This window comes from Aricia agestis, chromosome 9, assembly GCF_905147365.1.
Source record: "Aricia agestis chromosome 9, ilAriAges1.1, whole genome shotgun sequence".
Taxonomy (NCBI): Eukaryota; Metazoa; Arthropoda; class Insecta; order Lepidoptera; family Lycaenidae; genus Aricia; species Aricia agestis.
This window is the reverse complement of record NC_056414.1, coordinates 9621643-9640837: the sequence shown is the minus strand read 5'-3', so window position 1 is coordinate 9640837 and position 19195 is coordinate 9621643. Positions and strand designations below refer to the sequence as shown.

The window sequence follows — 19195 nt, the reverse complement described above, 5'->3', positions numbered from 1 at the left end:
TCGCTTTTGCTGATTCTTTTATTGAAAAATTAAAGATGGTACAGGCACAGTCTTCGTTTTCAATTAAACTTTGTTAAATGCTGCAATGTCTACACTTTGAACCTGAAAAGAAAAGAAACAGAAACATTTATAAATTATATTTACATTTTACGGCTGATTTGTAAGGCTAGCGTCTCCATCGTGGGTATCGCAGACAACATAGATTTTCAATTGTTATGCGGCGGCAGCTGGCTTGGGGATTGATAGGTTAAGCTAAGTTACATTACATTCATCATCATAACAAGTAAAAATAAAAACTGATTTTCAATTTTAACACGTCATAAGGAAACAAGTTAGCTAGTAAGCAATCATATTATGTATCATTTCATTATATTTTAAGTGAAAAAAATAGGAATACTTACAAAATCTTCAATCTTTTCAATCTCTTCTGTCAACCAGTCAACTGAAACCTTGTCGTCCTCTACGACGCAAGATATCTGCAGTTTGTGTATACCGTACGCGAGAGGCACGAGCTTAGCCGCTCCCCACAGAAGACCATCGGTGCTTATTTCCCTTACAGCCTTCTCCATAGCGGCCATGTCGGTTTCATCATCCCAAGGCTTGATATCCAATATTATATTTGATTTCGCGATCAAGACTGGTTCTGAAAACAAAGCCGCAAATTTGTTACATGTTAACAATAAGACAAAGTGAAGACAAAATCATTTGCAGATCCAACAACCGCGCTACAAAAATTTCGCTAAAAGGCAATGGCGTAGAAAAAAAAATACGATTTTAGGCATCCATTACACGCTCATGCAAGCGACAGTCAATTCCATCAATAATTAATTATGTTTGACTGATGGTGACTGATGGACTGACGAATGGTGTTAGACGGTCACTAAATTCTCTTCAGTTTTATGGCAGTCAAAGCCAAAATTTTCAAAAGTTATATGTTTCTATTTTTTTTTTCCAATTTTGTCAGATATGACAACACTCACTCAAAATTAGTGACTGATGGTTGCATGAAGCAAAAATCAAGATATCCAGATTTTCGTCAATCAACTTCATGCAACCGTCTGTCACGCTCTATAATCTATATAACCTACCGTATAGGTAGGTTATCCATCAGTTACAGCCATGAGTGTGGTAAAACTGACAGCAAAACCAACCGTGTAATGGATGCCTTATATTATATTGATACTTGATTATAGGCTACAAATCTACGAATAATAAAAACTAAGGAATCGTAACTCCCATACTATTACCGTTTTAAATTTGGTTCCTTTTGATCTGTCATGTAACGTCAGCCTAGTACCGCTCAAGGTCACCTAAATATTGCAAATGTATTGAAATGTGTACCTAAGGTACACTTTTTTGACAAGTATTGTGGAGCATGTTTTTTGACGGAGTTACTTTTCCTTAGTTTTTATTATTCGTAGCGACAAATTGTCTAATTTTTTACACAATTCAAAGGTCTGCAAAGGTCAAAAACTGCAAAGGGGTGTACTAGCAAAAACATATCTTAAAACTTTCCCAATACAAAAAATCACAAAGACGCATCTAATTATATCATTATTAGGGTTCCGTAGTCAACAAGGAACCCTTATAGTTTCGGTCTGTCCGTCCGTCTGTCCGTCTGTCTGTCCGCGGTTTTGCTCAGAGACTATAGACACAAAGCTGTAATTTGGCATGAATGCCCATATTAATGATGCCGACAAAATGATACATGAAATCTTAAAAAAATATTTTTTTATGGTACCTTCCCTACACATCAAGCAGGGATGATTTTTTTTTCGCGTCCACCCCATCGTATGGGGTGTCGTTGGATAGGTTTTTTAAAACTATTATGAGTACTTATCTGGGGGCACGGGAGTGCCCCCGCCAACATGAGCCAAGCGAATCGCGCAAGGGCACTACCTACCTTTTCTCGAAACGTTTCGTCGTATTTTTGAGCCCTCGTAACTTTGGTTTGAATAATGCCAGATAGTTGAAATTTTTAAGATATAATGACATGGGTATAGTTATTAAATGCGCAAAGTTTGAATGTCGTAGCTATTATACTTTAGATTTTATAGGTGTCCAAAAACCCACAATTTGGTCACTGACTCACCGATCATCAAAACTGTTAGGGTATACTTCCTGAAGTCTTAGAAAGCTGAAATTTGGTATGTAACATAATATTAGTACTGAAACAACAAAAAAATTATCAAACCCAACTCAACCTATATAATACGATTATAGAGCAAAATTAGGCAAAAAATGTGTTTTTTGTATGGGAGCCCCCCTTAATTTTTTATTTTATTTTAATATTATTATTAAATATTAAAGTAGACATATAACTTAGGACTTTGAGAAAAATTCAAGTACTTTGTAATTAGTAAAGTAATTGATATAGAGCAAAAAAGGCCAAAAAAATCACGTTTGTTGTATGGATAGGAGCCCCCCTTAAATATTTACTTTATTTTGTTTTTAGTATTTGTTGTTATAGCGGCACCAGAAATACACAATCTGTGAAAATTTCAGAAGTCTAGCTATAGCGGTTCTTGAGATACAGCCTGGAGATAGACAGACGGACAGACATCGAAGTCTCAGTAATAGGGACCCGTTTTTCTCCTATGGGTACGGAACCGATGTTGACTAATGTGTAGATTTTTTAGATTCTTCTCGTGCGGCTGAGACATTATAATATTATTATCAAATATTTTGCCGCACTTTAGTGTAAAATTAAGGTTTTTAAATTTAGAGCTGAGTATGTAAGTTTAGAAACTTGGCTCTACATGAGATCTCACTACTTTTTGACACGACGAACTATAGTATTATGTTCTCATCTTGGCAACATTTTTACATGAAAATGTTTTTGGTGGGATAGATCATTTTCCGATTTAGGGATCCGTTTGTGAAATATTAAATTTTAAAGTGGAAAAAATCGTTAGAGTCCAGTGTCAACCAGCTAACTGGAAATGTGAAAAAATTCACGAAAATAGGAAATATTATGCTGAATTTAAAAGGAAAACTATCACGACTAAGAAGATTTCATAAGTTTTTGAGTTATATTCGATCAACTAAAAAAAAAATGTACTCGGCGAAGTATATAGGAACTTTTCGTTCAAATTCCTTTGAACGTAACTGAGATGATGTTAGTGGTGTAAAACACTTTATAAATGTACTATCAGAGAAGTTGATTCCTATGCAAATCGGGGACCTAAGTAGTTTGGTTGTGTTTACGTTACGTCAAACCCAGCTGACAGATCACAATTAACATTGAATTGACATATTCGACCAAATAACGTTGGTCTGTCAATTGCATAGGAATCAACTTCCTCGATGGTACTTTCAAAACGGTGCATTCAACTGACTCAATATTTTAAAACATAATGTCTTAAAATATTGACTCATTTTAAAACATAATAATAATAATAATAATAATACTCCCCACACCGGTTTCGGTGACGGTGGCCGGTTTCATTGGAACCAGACCAGGTACGCAGGAGTAATTTTATAGTGCCCAAGTGTGTGCGCAGTACCCAAGAGCACTCTCTATTCCTTTACTCTCATAACCCAGTGGGACGGAAGACCGACACGACTGGCGAGAGATCAGGCGCAGGACCGACTTTTTACATGCCCATCCGACGCATGGATCATCTTACTTGTCAGACAATCAGGTGATCAGCCTGCATTGTCCTAACCAAACTTGGAAATAACATGTGTTTCCAACGCGGGATTCGAACCCACGACCTCCGGAGTCGGGAGCGACGCTCTAACCACTAGACCACGGAGGCGTTAAATAATTAAAAACATAATGTCTATATTATTGAAAGACTGGATTCTGGAATAGCCGTTTTTTTTTTTTTTAATTTTCGATATAATTTTTAAATTATTAAGGGTGGGTTGCACCAACTTACTATAACTGTAACTTTAACTAACAATGCAAAATGTCAAATCTTTGGTTAAATTAAAAAATGGACGCCATATTTAACCATTACCATAGAGCTCGACAAGGCTTTAAATTCGTGGCGAAAAAAGGAACTAACACTGTCATCATACAAAAACCCAATTTTTGACAGTTCTCCTTAACCAGCAGCGCCCACATTCTTGTCGGACCAGCAAGTTCTTCTGTCAAATTCTGTGGTCAAAGTTAAGGTTAAAGTTAAATTAGCTTTAACTATAACCATAACTTTGACTTTAACTTTAACCACGCCTCTGGTGCAACCCACCCTTAGACAAAACTGTGCATGTCGCTTTTTATTAAAAGTAAGTTGTGGCATAAGTCTACAATTTATGAAAACAAAATTTAAGTCATACTTTTAGATTTCTTTGCATTATAAGCAGCTAAGCGTTCCTCTCTCAGTTTAGCTGCCTCTGCACTTTCTTCTTCATCTTCATCTGAACCAAAGAGATCTACGTCATCATCATCTTCTGGTTCTTGGGCTTTCTTTGGTGCTGCAGCTGGCTGTAAAATAATTATCATAAACTTTAGTCTCATAAATTGAATTTTGTTTGAAAATAAATTTTGTATTGAAAGTAATTTCGGAATTTTCAACAACAAATACAATTTTCGACTATAAGAATGCTACAAATCTTGACAGCTTTGAACTATTTATTTAGTTATGTACTAGATGTTGCCCGCAACTCTGTTGAGCCAAAACACGTTTATTGGGATAAAAAGTATCCTATGTCCTTTCCCGGGACTCAAATTATCTCCATGCCAAATTTCAGCAATATTGGTTCAGCGGTTTGAGCGTGAAGAGGTAACAGACAGACAGACAGACACACTTTCGCATTTATAATATTAGTATGGATTGTATATTTATAATAGATCCTACTATAATATAGTTATTAATGGCTAAACAGTGCCCAAAAATGTACCTATTTACTACCAATAAAATTCAAAACGATCACCAAAATGGATATTTTGATCACCAAATTACGTTTCCTAACATATTATCAAATGAATAGTATTTTTCTTATTATTGATTGCCATAAAAAATATGGACGCCTTTAAAATTAAATTCCCACTAAATATTATATATTGTCACTAAATACGTGTTACCAATATTTTAGTTCACGAGTTTTAATTTCGTAGTTTTTGGTAGGCTAAAAAAAGCTAACGATCGGTAGATTTTTTTTATAAGAAATAATATAATACCAAACAATATACTATTCCCAAACATAGGTCACTTGTTTATGGCTTGTGTTTCAGTGCCTGCCAGAAATGCACCTATTTTTAACCGACTTCGAAAAAGGAGGTTATCAGTATGTATTGTATGTATGTATGTTATGTTTGTGTTCGCATATCTCTGGAACTAAATACCAGTCCAACTTCAGTATTCCTTTTTTTGTTTTACTAGGTATTGTTCAACTTAGGGAGTACTTAGTGCAAATTTCATCAAAATCTTTTTCATCAAAAGTTTCTCTAAAAGTAATAAAGTACTGTCTTGTTTTCAATAAACTGAACAACAATGAATAAGGATATTTAGGAACAGATGTTTAACAATGTCTAAGAAAACTAGCATGAATGGAATTTGAGAAAGCTAGCAGATGCTTGGTAGGTATATTGTCTGCGATAGATTTATTTCATCTTGACGACGACATAAACGTCAATTTGAAAAAAAAGTGTCAATTTTATAATTCATTTTTATACTTGAAAATAAGCCCCGAATTGTTTCATTTTCTAAAATTAGATACATTATATTTCCGAGAATTCGATCAGAGCAAAAACACGATATCTTAAAATTTTCTCGATAGAAAAAAATCACTTAGATGCATCTAATTTTTACGAATTTTTCATTTATTGCCATAACCGTGCATTGAACTAAGTTAATATTGTTACGGTACATGGTATACGGACACGTGGTGCGCAAGTACATACTCGAACCTTCTAAAAAGGTCCAATGTTTGTTTACGTGTTTACCCTTTATTTGTTAGCGTGTTTGAATTTAGACCTTATGACTGAGTCCATAAGGTCTAAATTAAATTCAACTTACTGCACTTATCGCAAGGACGGCAGTTTTATTGTGGCACATTCCCGAGCCTACTAGAAATTTCCCACGGTTGTTTACTTGTTTACGTGAAATCGGGAAATTTCTGGAATTCGTCTCGCCATATAAAAAGAGCCGCAGGCAGGCCGGGCAAGTCAGTTCAATCTGAGCGATCTTCGAGGCGATTTCGGAGTGACAAGTGATCAATAGTGAGTGAACCAGTGAAACCTGCGACTTGGCTACGACCTAGGACAGTGATTGTGCTTAGTGATTGGACATAGTGATTAGTGTTTGGACTTAGTGCTAAGTGTTGTGACCTAGTGTTTAGTGCAGTGTTAATAAAGTCTTCAAGAGAGTCACCAGGTCTTTCTCTCCAAATCCTCGAACCCTAGCACGTAACAACTTGTGTCAGAAGTGCGATTTGGAGATGCCATTGACTCCGAGAGAGGACTTCAAGGGGAGTGTCAGGACAAGGGCGCAGCGAGCTGCTGCCATTGACTCCGAGAGAGGAGTTGCGGAGGCCACACCCACTGGGGACCAAGCTCCGCCCACTGAGGGACAGGCCCCACCCACTGGCCCCGCACACATGGCTCCGCCCACTGGCCACGCCCACCAGGCTCCGCCCACTTTGGTGGAAGCCACGCCCACTGGCTCCGCCCACCGGGACACGCCCACTGACCACGCCCCTCAGGCTCCGCCCACTTTGGGCATGGCCACGCCCACTGGCTCCGCCCACCAGGCCACGCCCACTCAGGCCACGCCCACTAGCTCCGCCCACCGAGGTCCGTCTGCTCAACCTCTGCCTACTGGCTCCAGCCACCATGCATCGCCCGTAGCTTCTGCGGCCCCTCAAGTGGCTCCCCAATTACAAAGCCTAATTGAGTTAATTCAGGCTCTGCAAGAATCACAAGACCGCAAGTTCGGCGCTTTACAAGAGTCACAAGACCGCAAGCTCGGCGCTTTGCAAGAGTCACAAGACCGCAAGCTCAGCGTTTTACAAGATTCTCAAAGAGCTGAAATTCACGCTTTGCAAGAGTCACAAGACCGCAAGCTCGGCGCTTTGCAAGAGTCACAAGAGCAACAAAAGGACCTCCAAGAGAAAGCGCTTTTAGCTATAAAGGATGTCAGTGACACGGTGACTAAGCTTCGTAAAGATGTCGACGTAATGGACGAACGCGTTACCGGGTTAGGAGTGGATGTGGAAAATGTGAAAACCGACCTCACTGAACTACAGAAGAAAGCAGTGCGCCTGGAAACCATAGGAATCGCGGCGTCTAGTGGAGCTTCCGTAGTGGTACAAGGACCAAGAGTTAAAGTGCCACCATACGACGGTACTACTCCCTGGAACGCTTATCGTCAGCAATTCCAGACGGTTGCTTCTGCCAACGGATGGACTGACGAACAATGCCTGACCGCTCTCACTGTCGCGCTCAGAGGGCAAGCCTTGTCAGTCCTGGAAGCACATACAGGAAATGGGTTCAAAGACCTGATGGAAGCCCTTGAATCCAGATACGGGGAGCGACACCTGGAGCACGTGTTCCGTGCTCAACTTCGTGACAGAGTCCAACGCTCAGGAGAAGGATTACAACAATGGGCGCTGGAAATTGAAAAACTCGTCAAGAAGGCACACCCAGGAGCTGACGCCAAGATGGTCGACACGAATATTGTGCAAGCATTTGTCGACGGAATCAGGGATCTGGAGGTCAGAGCTGCGGTGAGGCTTCGTCACCACACCTCGCTTAAGGAAGCATTGGCGCATGCTTTGGAAGTCGAGGCTGTTCGCCGTGACATACGACAGACCCATAAGATCCACGAGGTCTCTGAGGAAGTCAAGGAGGTCAAGGCTCCCACGAAGAAAAGTTTTGGAGCCATGTGCTACAAGTGCGGCGAGAGGGGCCATCTTCAGCTCAACTGCCCGCAGAAGGAGACCCAGATGGCAAGAATGAAAAGGCTCGAGGAACAAATGGAGGAGCTGAAGAAGCAAGGGGCTTCGTCCCCTGTCCGGGAGCAGGGAAACGAATAAAAGCCAGGACTAAGGGGCGAGTGCTGGCTGACACGGAGGAAGCCCCAATAACGGTTGTCTCCCAAGCAAGTAGCGGGAATAGTCTGGTGATTCAGGGGACTATTAACGGGATGGACTGCAAAATGACTCTAGACACAGGAGCCTCTAGAACAATAGTGAACCCAAATTTGATAAAAGCCGCAAGGAGGCACAAGAGGAGAATTAACTGTCGGCTTCTTACCGCCTCCGGTGAGCCAATACCCGTCCTGGGAGAAATGTCAGTTACGATGAATGTGGGGGAGTTCTCATACCCTCATGACGTTATCGTGGCTGAGATTATGGATGATTGCATCTTGGGTTTGGATTTCATGAAGAAGCACAACTGCAGAATTAATGTCGCTGACGGAGTTTTCAAGTGTGGTGAAGAAGAAATTTTCATCCTTGGAGGCGCCTGCGGGAAAGTTGAATGTGTAAAGAAAGTCATAATACCTGGACGTGCGGAAGCTCGGGTGCTGGTGAAACTACCGCCAGCTGGAAAGAAGAAGTTGAATAGATGCGTGTTGATCGAAGACACACCTACCAAGACATCAGCGCAAAAACTGATGACGGCGAGAACCCTTGTTAGTGGAAGCAGTAACGCTGTGGTCAGGGTTTTGAATCTTGCTGATCGCGAGATCTGCTTGAACAAAGGTGACGTCATTGGAAAGTGCGAGGAAGTTCTCTGGATGAGAAAGTGTAGTTCGATCACAGGCTCAGACTCAGCAAACACCAGCAACTATGGATTAGTGACTGAGCTACTCGATGACTGCAAGAGTAATCTGACTTATTCGCAGGGCATGAAAGCTAAGAAGTTTTTACAACGCCACGCGAATATCTTCTCCAGTCAGGAAGGCGACCTTGGAAGAACGTCGATGGTTCAGCACAGGATAGATACCGGAAGCGAGAACCCAATTCGTCAACGAGCAAGACGGATACCCATTGCAAAGGAAAAAGAAGTTGAAGGCCTTTTGGAGGACATGAGAAGGCATAAGATCATTGAACCGTCTGCAAGTCCGTGGTGCTCACCGGTTGTATTAGTGAAGAAGAAAGATGGCAGCACAAGATTTTGTGTGGACTACAGACGTCTCAATGATGTCACCAAGAAGGACAGTTATCCATTACCTCGAATTGACGACACTCTGGATACCTTGAGTGGCATGAAATGGTTCTCGACCCTGGACCTGAAATCTGGATACTGGCAGGTGGAAATTCATCCAAAAGACAAAGAGAAGACAGCTTTCTCCACCGGTAAAGGTTTATGGCAGTTTAACGTCATGCCCTTTGGATTGTGCAACGCACCTGCCACATTTGAGCGACTCATGGAGTGTGTACTGGCAGGCTTAGTTGGAGAGGCTTGCTTAGTCTACTTGGACGACGTCATCATTGTTGGCCGCGACTTCGAGGACCATTTGCGAAACTTAGAACGAGTTTTCGCCAAAATAGAGGGGGCCAAGTTAAAGTTGAATCCGAAAAAGTGTCGTTTATTCAGGAGTAAGGTGAACTATCTCGGCCATGTTATCTCCAGTGATGGAATTCAGACGGACCCGGAGAAACTAGAAGCAGTCCAAAATTGGCCAACCCCTAAGAACAAAACCGAAGTGCGGGCATTTCTCGGCCTATGCTCCTACTACAGGCGTTTTGTTAAGGGATTCTCAGAGATAGCCAAGCCATTACATCGGCTGACAGAAGATAAACGACAGTTTATTTGGGACGAGACTTCCGAAGATTCTTTTCAAGAACTAAAGAAACATCTGTGTGAAACACCAATCCTGGGGTATCCACAACCTGAAGGTCAGTTTATAGTCGACACGGACGCAAGCAACACGGCCATTGGAGGGGTGTTATCTCAAAAACAGGGTGAAAGAGAAGTTGTAATTGCATATTTCAGCAAATCTTTATCTAAGCCAGAGAGAAACTACTGTGTGACAAGAAGAGAACTCTTGGCTGTCGTAAAGACGCTACAACATTTTAGCAAGTATCTCATCGGCAGACAGTTTTTACTGCGAACTGATCACGCAGCCTTGAAGTGGCTACTACAATTCAAGAGCCCAGAAGGCCAAGTAGCTCGATTGATTGAACAACTCCAGGAGTATGACTTCAAGACGGAACACCGCAGCGGAAAGGCACATGGGAATGCCGACGCACTTTCGCGAAGGCCGTGTTCAGAAGACTGCAAACATTGTGTTAAGCAGGAATCTAATGAAGTAACGTTAAAGTTAACGAAAACAAGTCCTTTGGGTCCATGGGAGAATGATGGTATGAGAGAGGCTCAAGAAAGAGATGACGACCTTCGACACATCATCACATGGAAGAAACGGGATGACGTAAAGCCAATCTGGAGTGAGGTTGCACCCACTGGCGCTGTCACTAAGGCGTACTGGGCGCAATGGGACAGTCTGATTCTTCAAAACGGAATACTTTACCGGAAATGGGAGAAGACTAACGGTAGAGAGTTCCATCTTCAGATAGTGGTCCCAAGAACGAGAGTACCGGATGTTCTCCGTGAAATGCATGATGGCGTATCAGGAGGTCATCTAGGAGTAAAGAGGACGCTAACAAAAGTGCGAGAACGATTCTACTGGTTGCATTGTCGAGACGATGTACAGGATTGGTGCCGCAAATGCACTACTTGCGCTGCAGTGAAGGGACCACAGACAAGGAGCCGTGGGAGCCTGCGCTTGTATAACGTTGGCGCACCGTGGGAACGAATCGCAGTTGACGTAGCTGGGCCATTTCCTGTAACGGAATCAGGAAACAAGTATTTCATGGTTGTCATGGATTACTTCACCAAATGGCCCGAAGTGTTCGCCATACCAAACCAGGAAGCTACAACAGTTGCTTCTAAGCTAGTCGAAGAAGTAATATCTCGCTTTGGTGTGCCTCTAGAAATCCATTCCGATCAGGGCAGGAATTTCGAATCGCAGGTCTTCCAGGAAGTGTGCAGAATTTTGGGAATGCATAAAACGAGGACCACCGCGTACCATCCACAGTCTGATGGAATGGTTGAGAGATTTAACCAGACCCTTGAGAGGCATTTGGCGAAATTGGTAGATGACAAACAAAAGGACTGGGACAAGTATATACCACTCTTCCTTCTGTCGTACCGTACCGCCGAGCATGAGAGCATAAAAGCTACCCCGGCGTATGTCAATTACGGTAGAGAACTACGAGTACCAGTAGACCTTTTGACAGGAGGATCACCGGAAGAACCAAAGGCCGTACCAGATTATGTCTGCGATTTAAGGGAAAAGATGCGTTATATACACGCCATGGTTCGGGAAAATGGGTTACAGTCAAGTGAGAACATGAAGACCAGATACGACCGGAAATCGAATACAAGCGGCTTCGAAGAAGGGTCACTGGTGTGGCTGCATAACCCAACTCGCCGAAAAGGCAAATCTCCAAAGTTGCAGACCAAGTGGGACGGCCCATACAAAGTGGTTACCCGATTGAACGATGTGACTTACAGGATTCAAAAGCAACCAAGAGGGACATTCAAAGTGGTACACATAGACCGTCTGGCGCGATACCATGGCAGTAACAATGATGCTCGGGACGAGCATCTCTAAGAGGGGAGTAGTGTTACGGTACATGGTATACGGACACGTGGTGCGCAAGTACATACTCGAACCTTCTAAAAAGGTCCAATGTTTGTTTACGTGTTTACCCTTTATTTGTTAGCGTGTTTGAATTTAGACCTTATGACTGAGTCCATAAGGTCTAAATTAAATTCAACTTACTGCACTTATCGCAAGGACGGCAGTTTTATTGTGGCACATTCCCGAGCCTACTAGAAATTTCCCACGGTTGTTTACTTGTTTACGTGAAATCGGGAAATTTCTGGAATTCGTCTCGCCATATAAAAAGAGCCGCAGGCAGGCCGGGCAAGTCAGTTCAATCTGAGCGATCTTCGAGGCGATTTCGGAGTGACAAGTGATCAATAGTGAGTGAACCAGTGAAACCTGCGACTTGGCTACGACCTAGGACAGTGATTGTGCTTAGTGATTGGACATAGTGATTAGTGTTTGGACTTAGTGCTAAGTGTTGTGACCTAGTGTTTAGTGCAGTGTTAATAAAGTCTTCAAGAGAGTCACCAGGTCTTTCTCTCCAAATCCTCGAACCCTAGCACGTAACAATATTTTAACACATTGTATAAAATTCTATCATCGAGATCGACCTAGCGGATTTTTAAAATGTTGTATATTTATCGAGCCAAGTTTGGTTAGGACAATGCAGGCTGATCACCTGATTGTCTGACAAGTAAGATGATCCATGCGTCGGATGGGCATGTAAAAAGTCGGTCCTGCGCCTGATCTCTCGCCGGTCGTGTCGGTCTGCCGTCCCACAGGGTTATGAGAGTAAAGGAATAGAGAGTGCTCTTGTGTACTGCGCACACACTTGGGCACTATAAAATTACTCCTGCGTAGCTGGCCTGGTATCAATAAAACCGGCCACCGTCACCGAAACCGGTGTGGAAGCTATTATATTGAGAAAAAAACACGACACGCTTTAACCTTTACACACGATCCTTATTTTTGTATCGATACAAACGCGCGTTTTTCGAACTCAACTAGGACGTGCTGTAAGCGCGCGCTTGTATCGCGTTTATATCGCGTTCGTGTCGCGGTGGGGGACCCGGCGCGCGCGCCCCTCCTCCACCAGTCGTTCCCCGCTGAGTCAGTGTGTTTGTATCGATACAAACGCGCGTTCAAAGCGCGTTTCAGTAGCGTTCATCTTGCGTCTGTATCGATACAAACGCGTGTTATATTCGCATCAAAAAACGTGTATTAACTGCCGAAACGCGATATAAACGCGCAGGTGACGCGCGCATCAGAATTCAGAAAGGCGCGTCGACAGCGCGTAAAAAACGTCGTGTGGAAGGGTCCCTAAAATTTTTGTACTATCAAAGAAGTTGATTCCTAGGCAGATGTCGAACCTAGCTAATTAATTAAGGGTGGATTGCACCAGAGGCGTAGTTAAGATTAAAGTTATCGTCTAATATGGCGTCCATTATAGCCTTTAACAAGGGATTTGACACTTTATTTGACATTTTGTTATAGTTAAAGTTTAAAGTTGGTGCAACCCACTCTTAGGCCCGGTACACATTGGGCGTTTTGAACGTGTTTAACGCGCGCTTGCGGGTTCTTCAATAAAATCCGGGGTTCTCGAAACGCGCGTTAGCAAAGCGCACGCTTCAAAACGCCCAATGTGATCAGCTCTTAGTTGTGTTAAGACTTAAGTCAAACCCATCAGACCGATCATAGCTAACATTGAATTGATATAAGTCGACCATATGATGTAGGTCCATCAACTGCCTAGGAATCGATTTCCTTGATGGTGCAAATTATAACAAACCTATTTTTACAAACTTGGACCAAACTACTCTTGTAAGGTTACTACAAGCACATAAGTTGTTTAAAATTTTGGAATAGAGTAATTGTACTTTCTTATTTTCGATATAGATACACTTACTTTAGGAGCTTCAGCTTTAGCACCAGAAGGAGACTCCAAAGATTCTACTCTTGCTTGTAGGCTGATGACGAGTTTACGAAGGTCATCAAGGGCCTTTTTGAGGTCTGCATTATCTTTTTCTAGGCTGATAAGTTTGTTGTTTATTTCTGTGTTAGGAACACCGGCTAATGAAGCGACACTTTCCATCTGTAAGTTATAAATAAATTTAAATCCTGGAACATGCATTATAGTCAAATTTAATACATAGGAAATTGTATATTGAAAATATATACTTAGCTATTGTAAATAATAATATGACAGCTGTCCTGTTACAATAAAATTTGGATTTCTTTGTTTGTTTTCCTAGTGTAATAGATTCATGGCCAAATAAATTACAGCAGAAACTCATGATTAAAAGATAGAAAAGAAGGGACACCAAAAACCATAAAGTTAATATACCTAGCGGAATAGAGAATAGAGAAACAAAGGCCTGAGCAAGAGAGATGTCACTATCAGTAACACTGTGTGGTAAAAAGAGATGTGTGATACATAACAGCAGCACTCTTTTTATGACGTCCAGTCTGCACATGCCGCACGTTGACAATTTAATCTCATAGAAATCATGTTCAATCGTGCTTGTGTAAGAGTATACATACACATATTTTTACACACAGATGAAACCAATTTTGGTTACGTTTGACAGCTCGAGATTGTTGCTCTATTCCACTAGGTATATTAACTTTATGCCAAAAACTAACTGCAGTGCAGGTATTGAAATTACTCACACACTCTAAAGAGTTTTTGATGTGTTGCCTTGCCTTAGCTACTTCACTAGCCAAGGATGATCCAACTTCTAGATTAGCATTTCCGCGCTAAAATAAGAAGTGTATATTATTGTATGAATCAATCATTTTTATACTTACATAATATTATATCATTTAATTAGTACAGATATTGAATATTGATGCATTTGGAAGCCTTACCTTTGAAAGAGATTCATAGTAATGCCTTTCGGCATCGCTGTATACGGTTTTATCAAACCAGATTTTCTCATTAATAAGTGCAGACATTTTCTGGAAGAAAGCATTAAATCACTTTAAAAAAAATTAAAGTTACCTAGTTTAAAGTTTTGAGTAAGTATTAAAGGCCGTATACACGATCACTTCCAACCACCAACAGACGTCAAGCTATGTGATGAAAAAAACCCAATTACAAAACAAGACCTGTGTCTTGTTTTGTAATTAAGGGCTCTTTAATCACTGTTGATGCGAAAAGCTGTGTCTGTGGAAGAATGTTTAACCCATCGATCGTGGAATAACGAGGCACAATAGCTTTTTCATTGTTATCGCGGCCGGATGCGGCCGCTTAGGTCTTCATGAATTAAGATTTTTGGTTACTGGCGCTACACACCACATGCAACGCATCCGATGATCAATGTGCGGCTGAGCGCCAAGAACCGTCTACACGGTTGCGTTTCAACTCAATGTTCTTTATTTGACATTGGTTGAGAGGGATGCGCTCACTACCAAGGTAATTGAAGGTTATTTGGTTGGTCAACCAAAAACAAACGTCTATATGGTTGATTTTTGTTCCAACCCTACCAAGGTGACCTCTGTTGGTGGTTGGAACCAATCGTGAATACGGCCTTTAATAGCTGTACATAGGGTTGCCAGGTCGCTTAACCGAAAAGCTGGACAAAGCAGTCAGCTTGGCCAGACATCAATACAAAAAAAAGAGTAAAGTACTATCTTAACTTTGATATAATATATAATATATAGAAATTCGTTTGGCAGCTCGTGTACGGGCATTTTCAAAAAAATGTGTACCCCTGGTTTTTACCTTGTCCCTTGACTTCGCTACAGATTATTTGTAAAAAATTACATACTAAAATTTTGTAATTTTAATGTAGGAGCAAAAACAAGTTTTCTTTTATTAAAATACATTCACGTTTGTATAAAATTTTATTTAGTATGAGATTTATAAGGGTTTTTAAGTACCGAAACCTATTAAATTCACCTGTCCCCTTCCCAGAAGTTGTAACAAAATCTTTAATAACTATTTTTTTTCTTAATGTAAGTTACTTAAAAAACATATGTTAGATTCTTAAATACTTAATGTATCAATTGAATGTCTTGTTATTGAAAAATCTAACATAATTTAACTACAAATTAATTAAAATTATAATCATGAAAAAACAACCCAGCCGGAATGTTCGGTTTAGTGACCGCTTTTTTTAGTTTTATAAACATACTACAAAAATATTTTCGGCACTAAATGATAGCACTATATTTCATTGTACATCGAGAGACTTCAATTTGAATTTAGTAGTTAAAAATCTGCTACAAGACGCGGACGCAGGTTGGATGGTTCTTCAGGAACGGTTTATTTGTTCAGATAAGTGACCATATTTTGTAAGCATTATTATACTTTCTCCAACTGTTTTTACTGTTAACACGTTGCAAAATTAGCTTAGTACTTAGTAAAAAAAATGAAATTGTGATAACTATTATCGGTTATTTACAAACACTTTAAAAGTAAAAGAAAGTAATATTACGTGACTTCCGACTTGTGACTTTTCGTATAGTCACATATAATGGAACGGACAAGTCACAACAGGCGGAAAGCATAAGGCTTAGTTCACATTTATATAAATTATTTTTTTATTCACAGATTTTATTAAGAAAATTGGAGATTTTTAAGCTGGTACGATTAACTTACAATTAATATATTTTTTATTACTTATGTGTTAAGGTGACGCCGCGTTAAAGTAAAAAACCGCTTTGGATATGTTTTAGATTGCTAGTTTTCTATGAAAGGCCGGCCCGGCCTCTCACAGAAAACAAGCAATGGAACAGCAAAAAATGGAAAGGGCGTAAGCGACAAAATAGTTTTTGTCGCGTAATTTAAAAACCATAAATACATTTCATATAAGCTATGGTCAAATTAAAGTGTATGCTTGAACCAATCCATGTATAAATTTTGGAAGCTTAAATCACTCTCCTCTGTTGCAAAAATAGGAATCCCTTTTTTTACACAGGTCTTTTTGATTGATTATTCTGTGTTATAAAAGTTGATCAATCGTGTTATGCTATGGGTAAATCAAAGACAAAGACATGATGAATACTGACAATGAACTTTAATTTCTTAGCTTTAGTCATTGCTGAGAAAAATCGATATCGCTACAAGCAAATTATCAAGGCGTCGCCTTTCCTTAACAATAACAAATATACTTACTATTTAAAATTTAAGTAAGTACCTAAAAGTTTTATTTTTTTTAATAATTTTGATTTTATTTCCACTACTTTTCTATCAGTAAAGTTGAAAATCATTTTGTGTCATTGATATTTGCAGATTTATAATAACTAGACATCAGATTATATGCATTTGCATACTTGCATATGCAAATGCATATAATGTCACTTTTTAGGCGATAGTGCATATTTTGGCAATTTTTCGTTGATAGTGCATATTTTGGTAGTTTAACTTCCATGGGTATTAAGATTGCAATCGGAAAATGTTGGTAGAAAATTATTATTGGCGTATAATAAATAAATAAAAAGTCTTTATTTCAAGAAATTAAAAATCCTGGATTTTATGAAATTACAAAAATTGGCGCTTTTATTAATGTCACTACCGGAAAAGTCTTCAAAAAAATAATACATTTTAATATTAAGTGACTTTTTATTGTGCATATTTTGTGCATATTTCGACCATTTTTCGTGCATATTTGCATGGATATTTCGGCACTTTGATCGTGCATATAATCCGATGTCATTAATAACTTAGGAATTCGTAGACATGTGAACACATCTTTATGATTATGAGATGTTCGTCCCTCTAATTATTGAAGTTAAATCTATGAAATCAAAGAATTTTTTACTTTTATAAGTAGTGCAACAACAAAAATGTTTAAATAAAAGGTTTTTGTGTTATATAAACTTCTTTAAATATGTTAAATATTACTTACTCATGTAAAAAAATGAAAAATAACCTAGTGGGTAGGTCACATAGTCACATTATGGATTAAAAATAATTGCTACTCTTGTTGATCCTTGAAATTATCTATATTTTTTTTAATAAACAATTAAATATGCATTTCACTAGATTAAATAAACGAAGAAATCCATTTATTGCTGTATTTTTTTGTATTAAATTATATTTTACATTTAGTCGCACAACGGAATCTGTTTCGTCGAAAATTCGATTTTGTTTCAATAATATCAGAATAATATAACGTTTTCAGCGTTCTTTTTAACTTATTCCATTAGTTCAACATTTGTCCTTGTATATGACATTCAAATAAAGGTAAATAAATGACCTTAAAAAATATAGACATATTTTTGCAAGGGTACACGTTTTTTTGAAAATGCCCGTACATTAAATTTTCTGTTTTATTAAAACAGTTGATCCAATAGCTATACAATTTTACATCTCATTAGGTGTAAAACCGTCTAAAAGTTGTGTTTTGAGTACTTTGGAGGCTCTACAAAGGCCGGACTCCCTTTGATTTTGGCCGCACATGCAAGCAAAAAGCCTGTGTCCAGCTTTATCAGGACGCCTGGCTACCCTAACTGTACACTGTAGTTTTTAGGTTATGTAAAGATAAACTTTTGAAATAGATAAACTGGAGCAACCAGGGTTTTACAACATTACAAAGAACCTAAATGTATTCAAGTTAACATTCGTAAATATATATTAATAATTTCTAACAAATAAAATAACAATTGTACCATACCTGAGGTTACGAATATGTATGGAGTCAACCTTTCGACCACAAGAACCAATACGGAAAGACAAAAGTTTAGAAGACAGTTTGAAGAGTCCACTCGAATCCACACTCCACAGTTGGACTTTTTAAAAAAAACCAACACGTATGACGTACGTTTGACGTGTCAATCAAACTCACAGATTGTAGTATATTATATTATCAAACTCACGGAGGAGCACATCAACTTCATACTAAAAATTTTCTCGAAATTTACTAACGCCATCTATCGCCACAAACTCACTAACCTGAAACGAGTTGCTTGTTTCGGCGTCGGCACTCGGCACCACTGCATGCAGTCTAGCGCGAGTGGTCTGAGTTCCGAGTTCTGCGTTCCGCGTTCCCTGAAACTATGGAGTGTAGATGGAGGAGAACTATCTCTGTATGTAAAAAGTGTCCGCTGAAGTGCGTTAAATTAGGGTGGCGCTACAGTAGCAACAGGGTAAATTTTAAATCATTTAGCAGCTTCTATTTCAGCTATTTTAGGTTATATTTTTCAAAGTATATTGGTATTAACCCAGTAATTCTGTGACTCTGATAATCGGCTTACTTCAATTTATATTTTGTCACCAACGGCTACATTCATTCCATACCCTTTGCTGCAGCTAGCGCCACTCTTGGAGGATTTTTCAACTGTTATTTACTGCGTACAGCTGGACACTTTTTCAAATATCCCCCATATAAGATAGTTCTCCATCTACCATCCATAATCAAAATGAAGCTACTCACGAAAAATTAGCTTGATAGTAGTAAAAAAATATGTTCTAGGGATCGCAGACTATAAAATCTTTTTTCTTAAAATCTCCGGTAGGAGTATTAATGTTCTGTGACCGTTAGCGTTAACGCTTAACATCTGCGGGGCTAAAATGGTCGCTTTGTAGAATCATGATATGAATCATAATATGATTCATTTTTCTAAAATCGCAAATTGCAACTCTGCTTGCGATTCATTTCTGTATTTTTGTACTGATTTGACAT

The 19195-nt window shown here is 39.5% G+C and overlaps 1 protein-coding gene across 2 annotated transcripts; it reads right to left on the bottom strand.

Moving 5' to 3' along the window:
* Positions 1–18298, bottom strand: LOC121730609 (probable elongation factor 1-delta). Of its 2 annotated transcripts, none has more exons than XM_042119725.1 (7): positions 18188–18298; positions 14436–14525; positions 14238–14324; positions 13474–13659; positions 4285–4432; positions 402–643; positions 1–102 (listed from the first exon to the last, which is right to left on the bottom strand). In XM_042119725.1, exons 2-7 carry the CDS (start codon positions 14520–14522, stop codon positions 64–66), a joined length of 789 nt encoding a protein of 262 aa, XP_041975659.1. In that variant the 5' UTR covers positions 14523–14525; positions 18188–18298; the 3' UTR covers positions 1–63. The 2 variants fall into 2 exon arrangements, with proteins under 2 accessions (XP_041975659.1, XP_041975660.1); XM_042119726.1 differs by having other exon boundaries at positions 14436–14529; positions 18193–18298.
* Between the last annotated feature and the right edge of the window lie 897 nt (positions 18299–19195).

What these genes read in the sequence shown, in the direction of transcription:
- LOC121730609 (XM_042119725.1), bottom strand. Translation starts at nt 14,522, where the DNA reads ATGTCTGCACTTATTAATGAGAAAATCTGGTTTGATAAAACCGTATAC. An exon ending in CTAAAGCTGAAGCTCCTAAA is followed by an intron (nt 4,433 to 13,473) that starts GTAAGTGTATCT and finishes ATTATTTTACAG; the next exon opens with CCAGCTGCAGCACCAAAGAA. An exon ending in TAATGCAAAGAAATCTAAAA is followed by an intron (nt 644 to 4,284) that starts GTATGACTTAAA and finishes CTTTGTTTTCAG; the next exon opens with AACCAGTCTTGATCGCGAAA.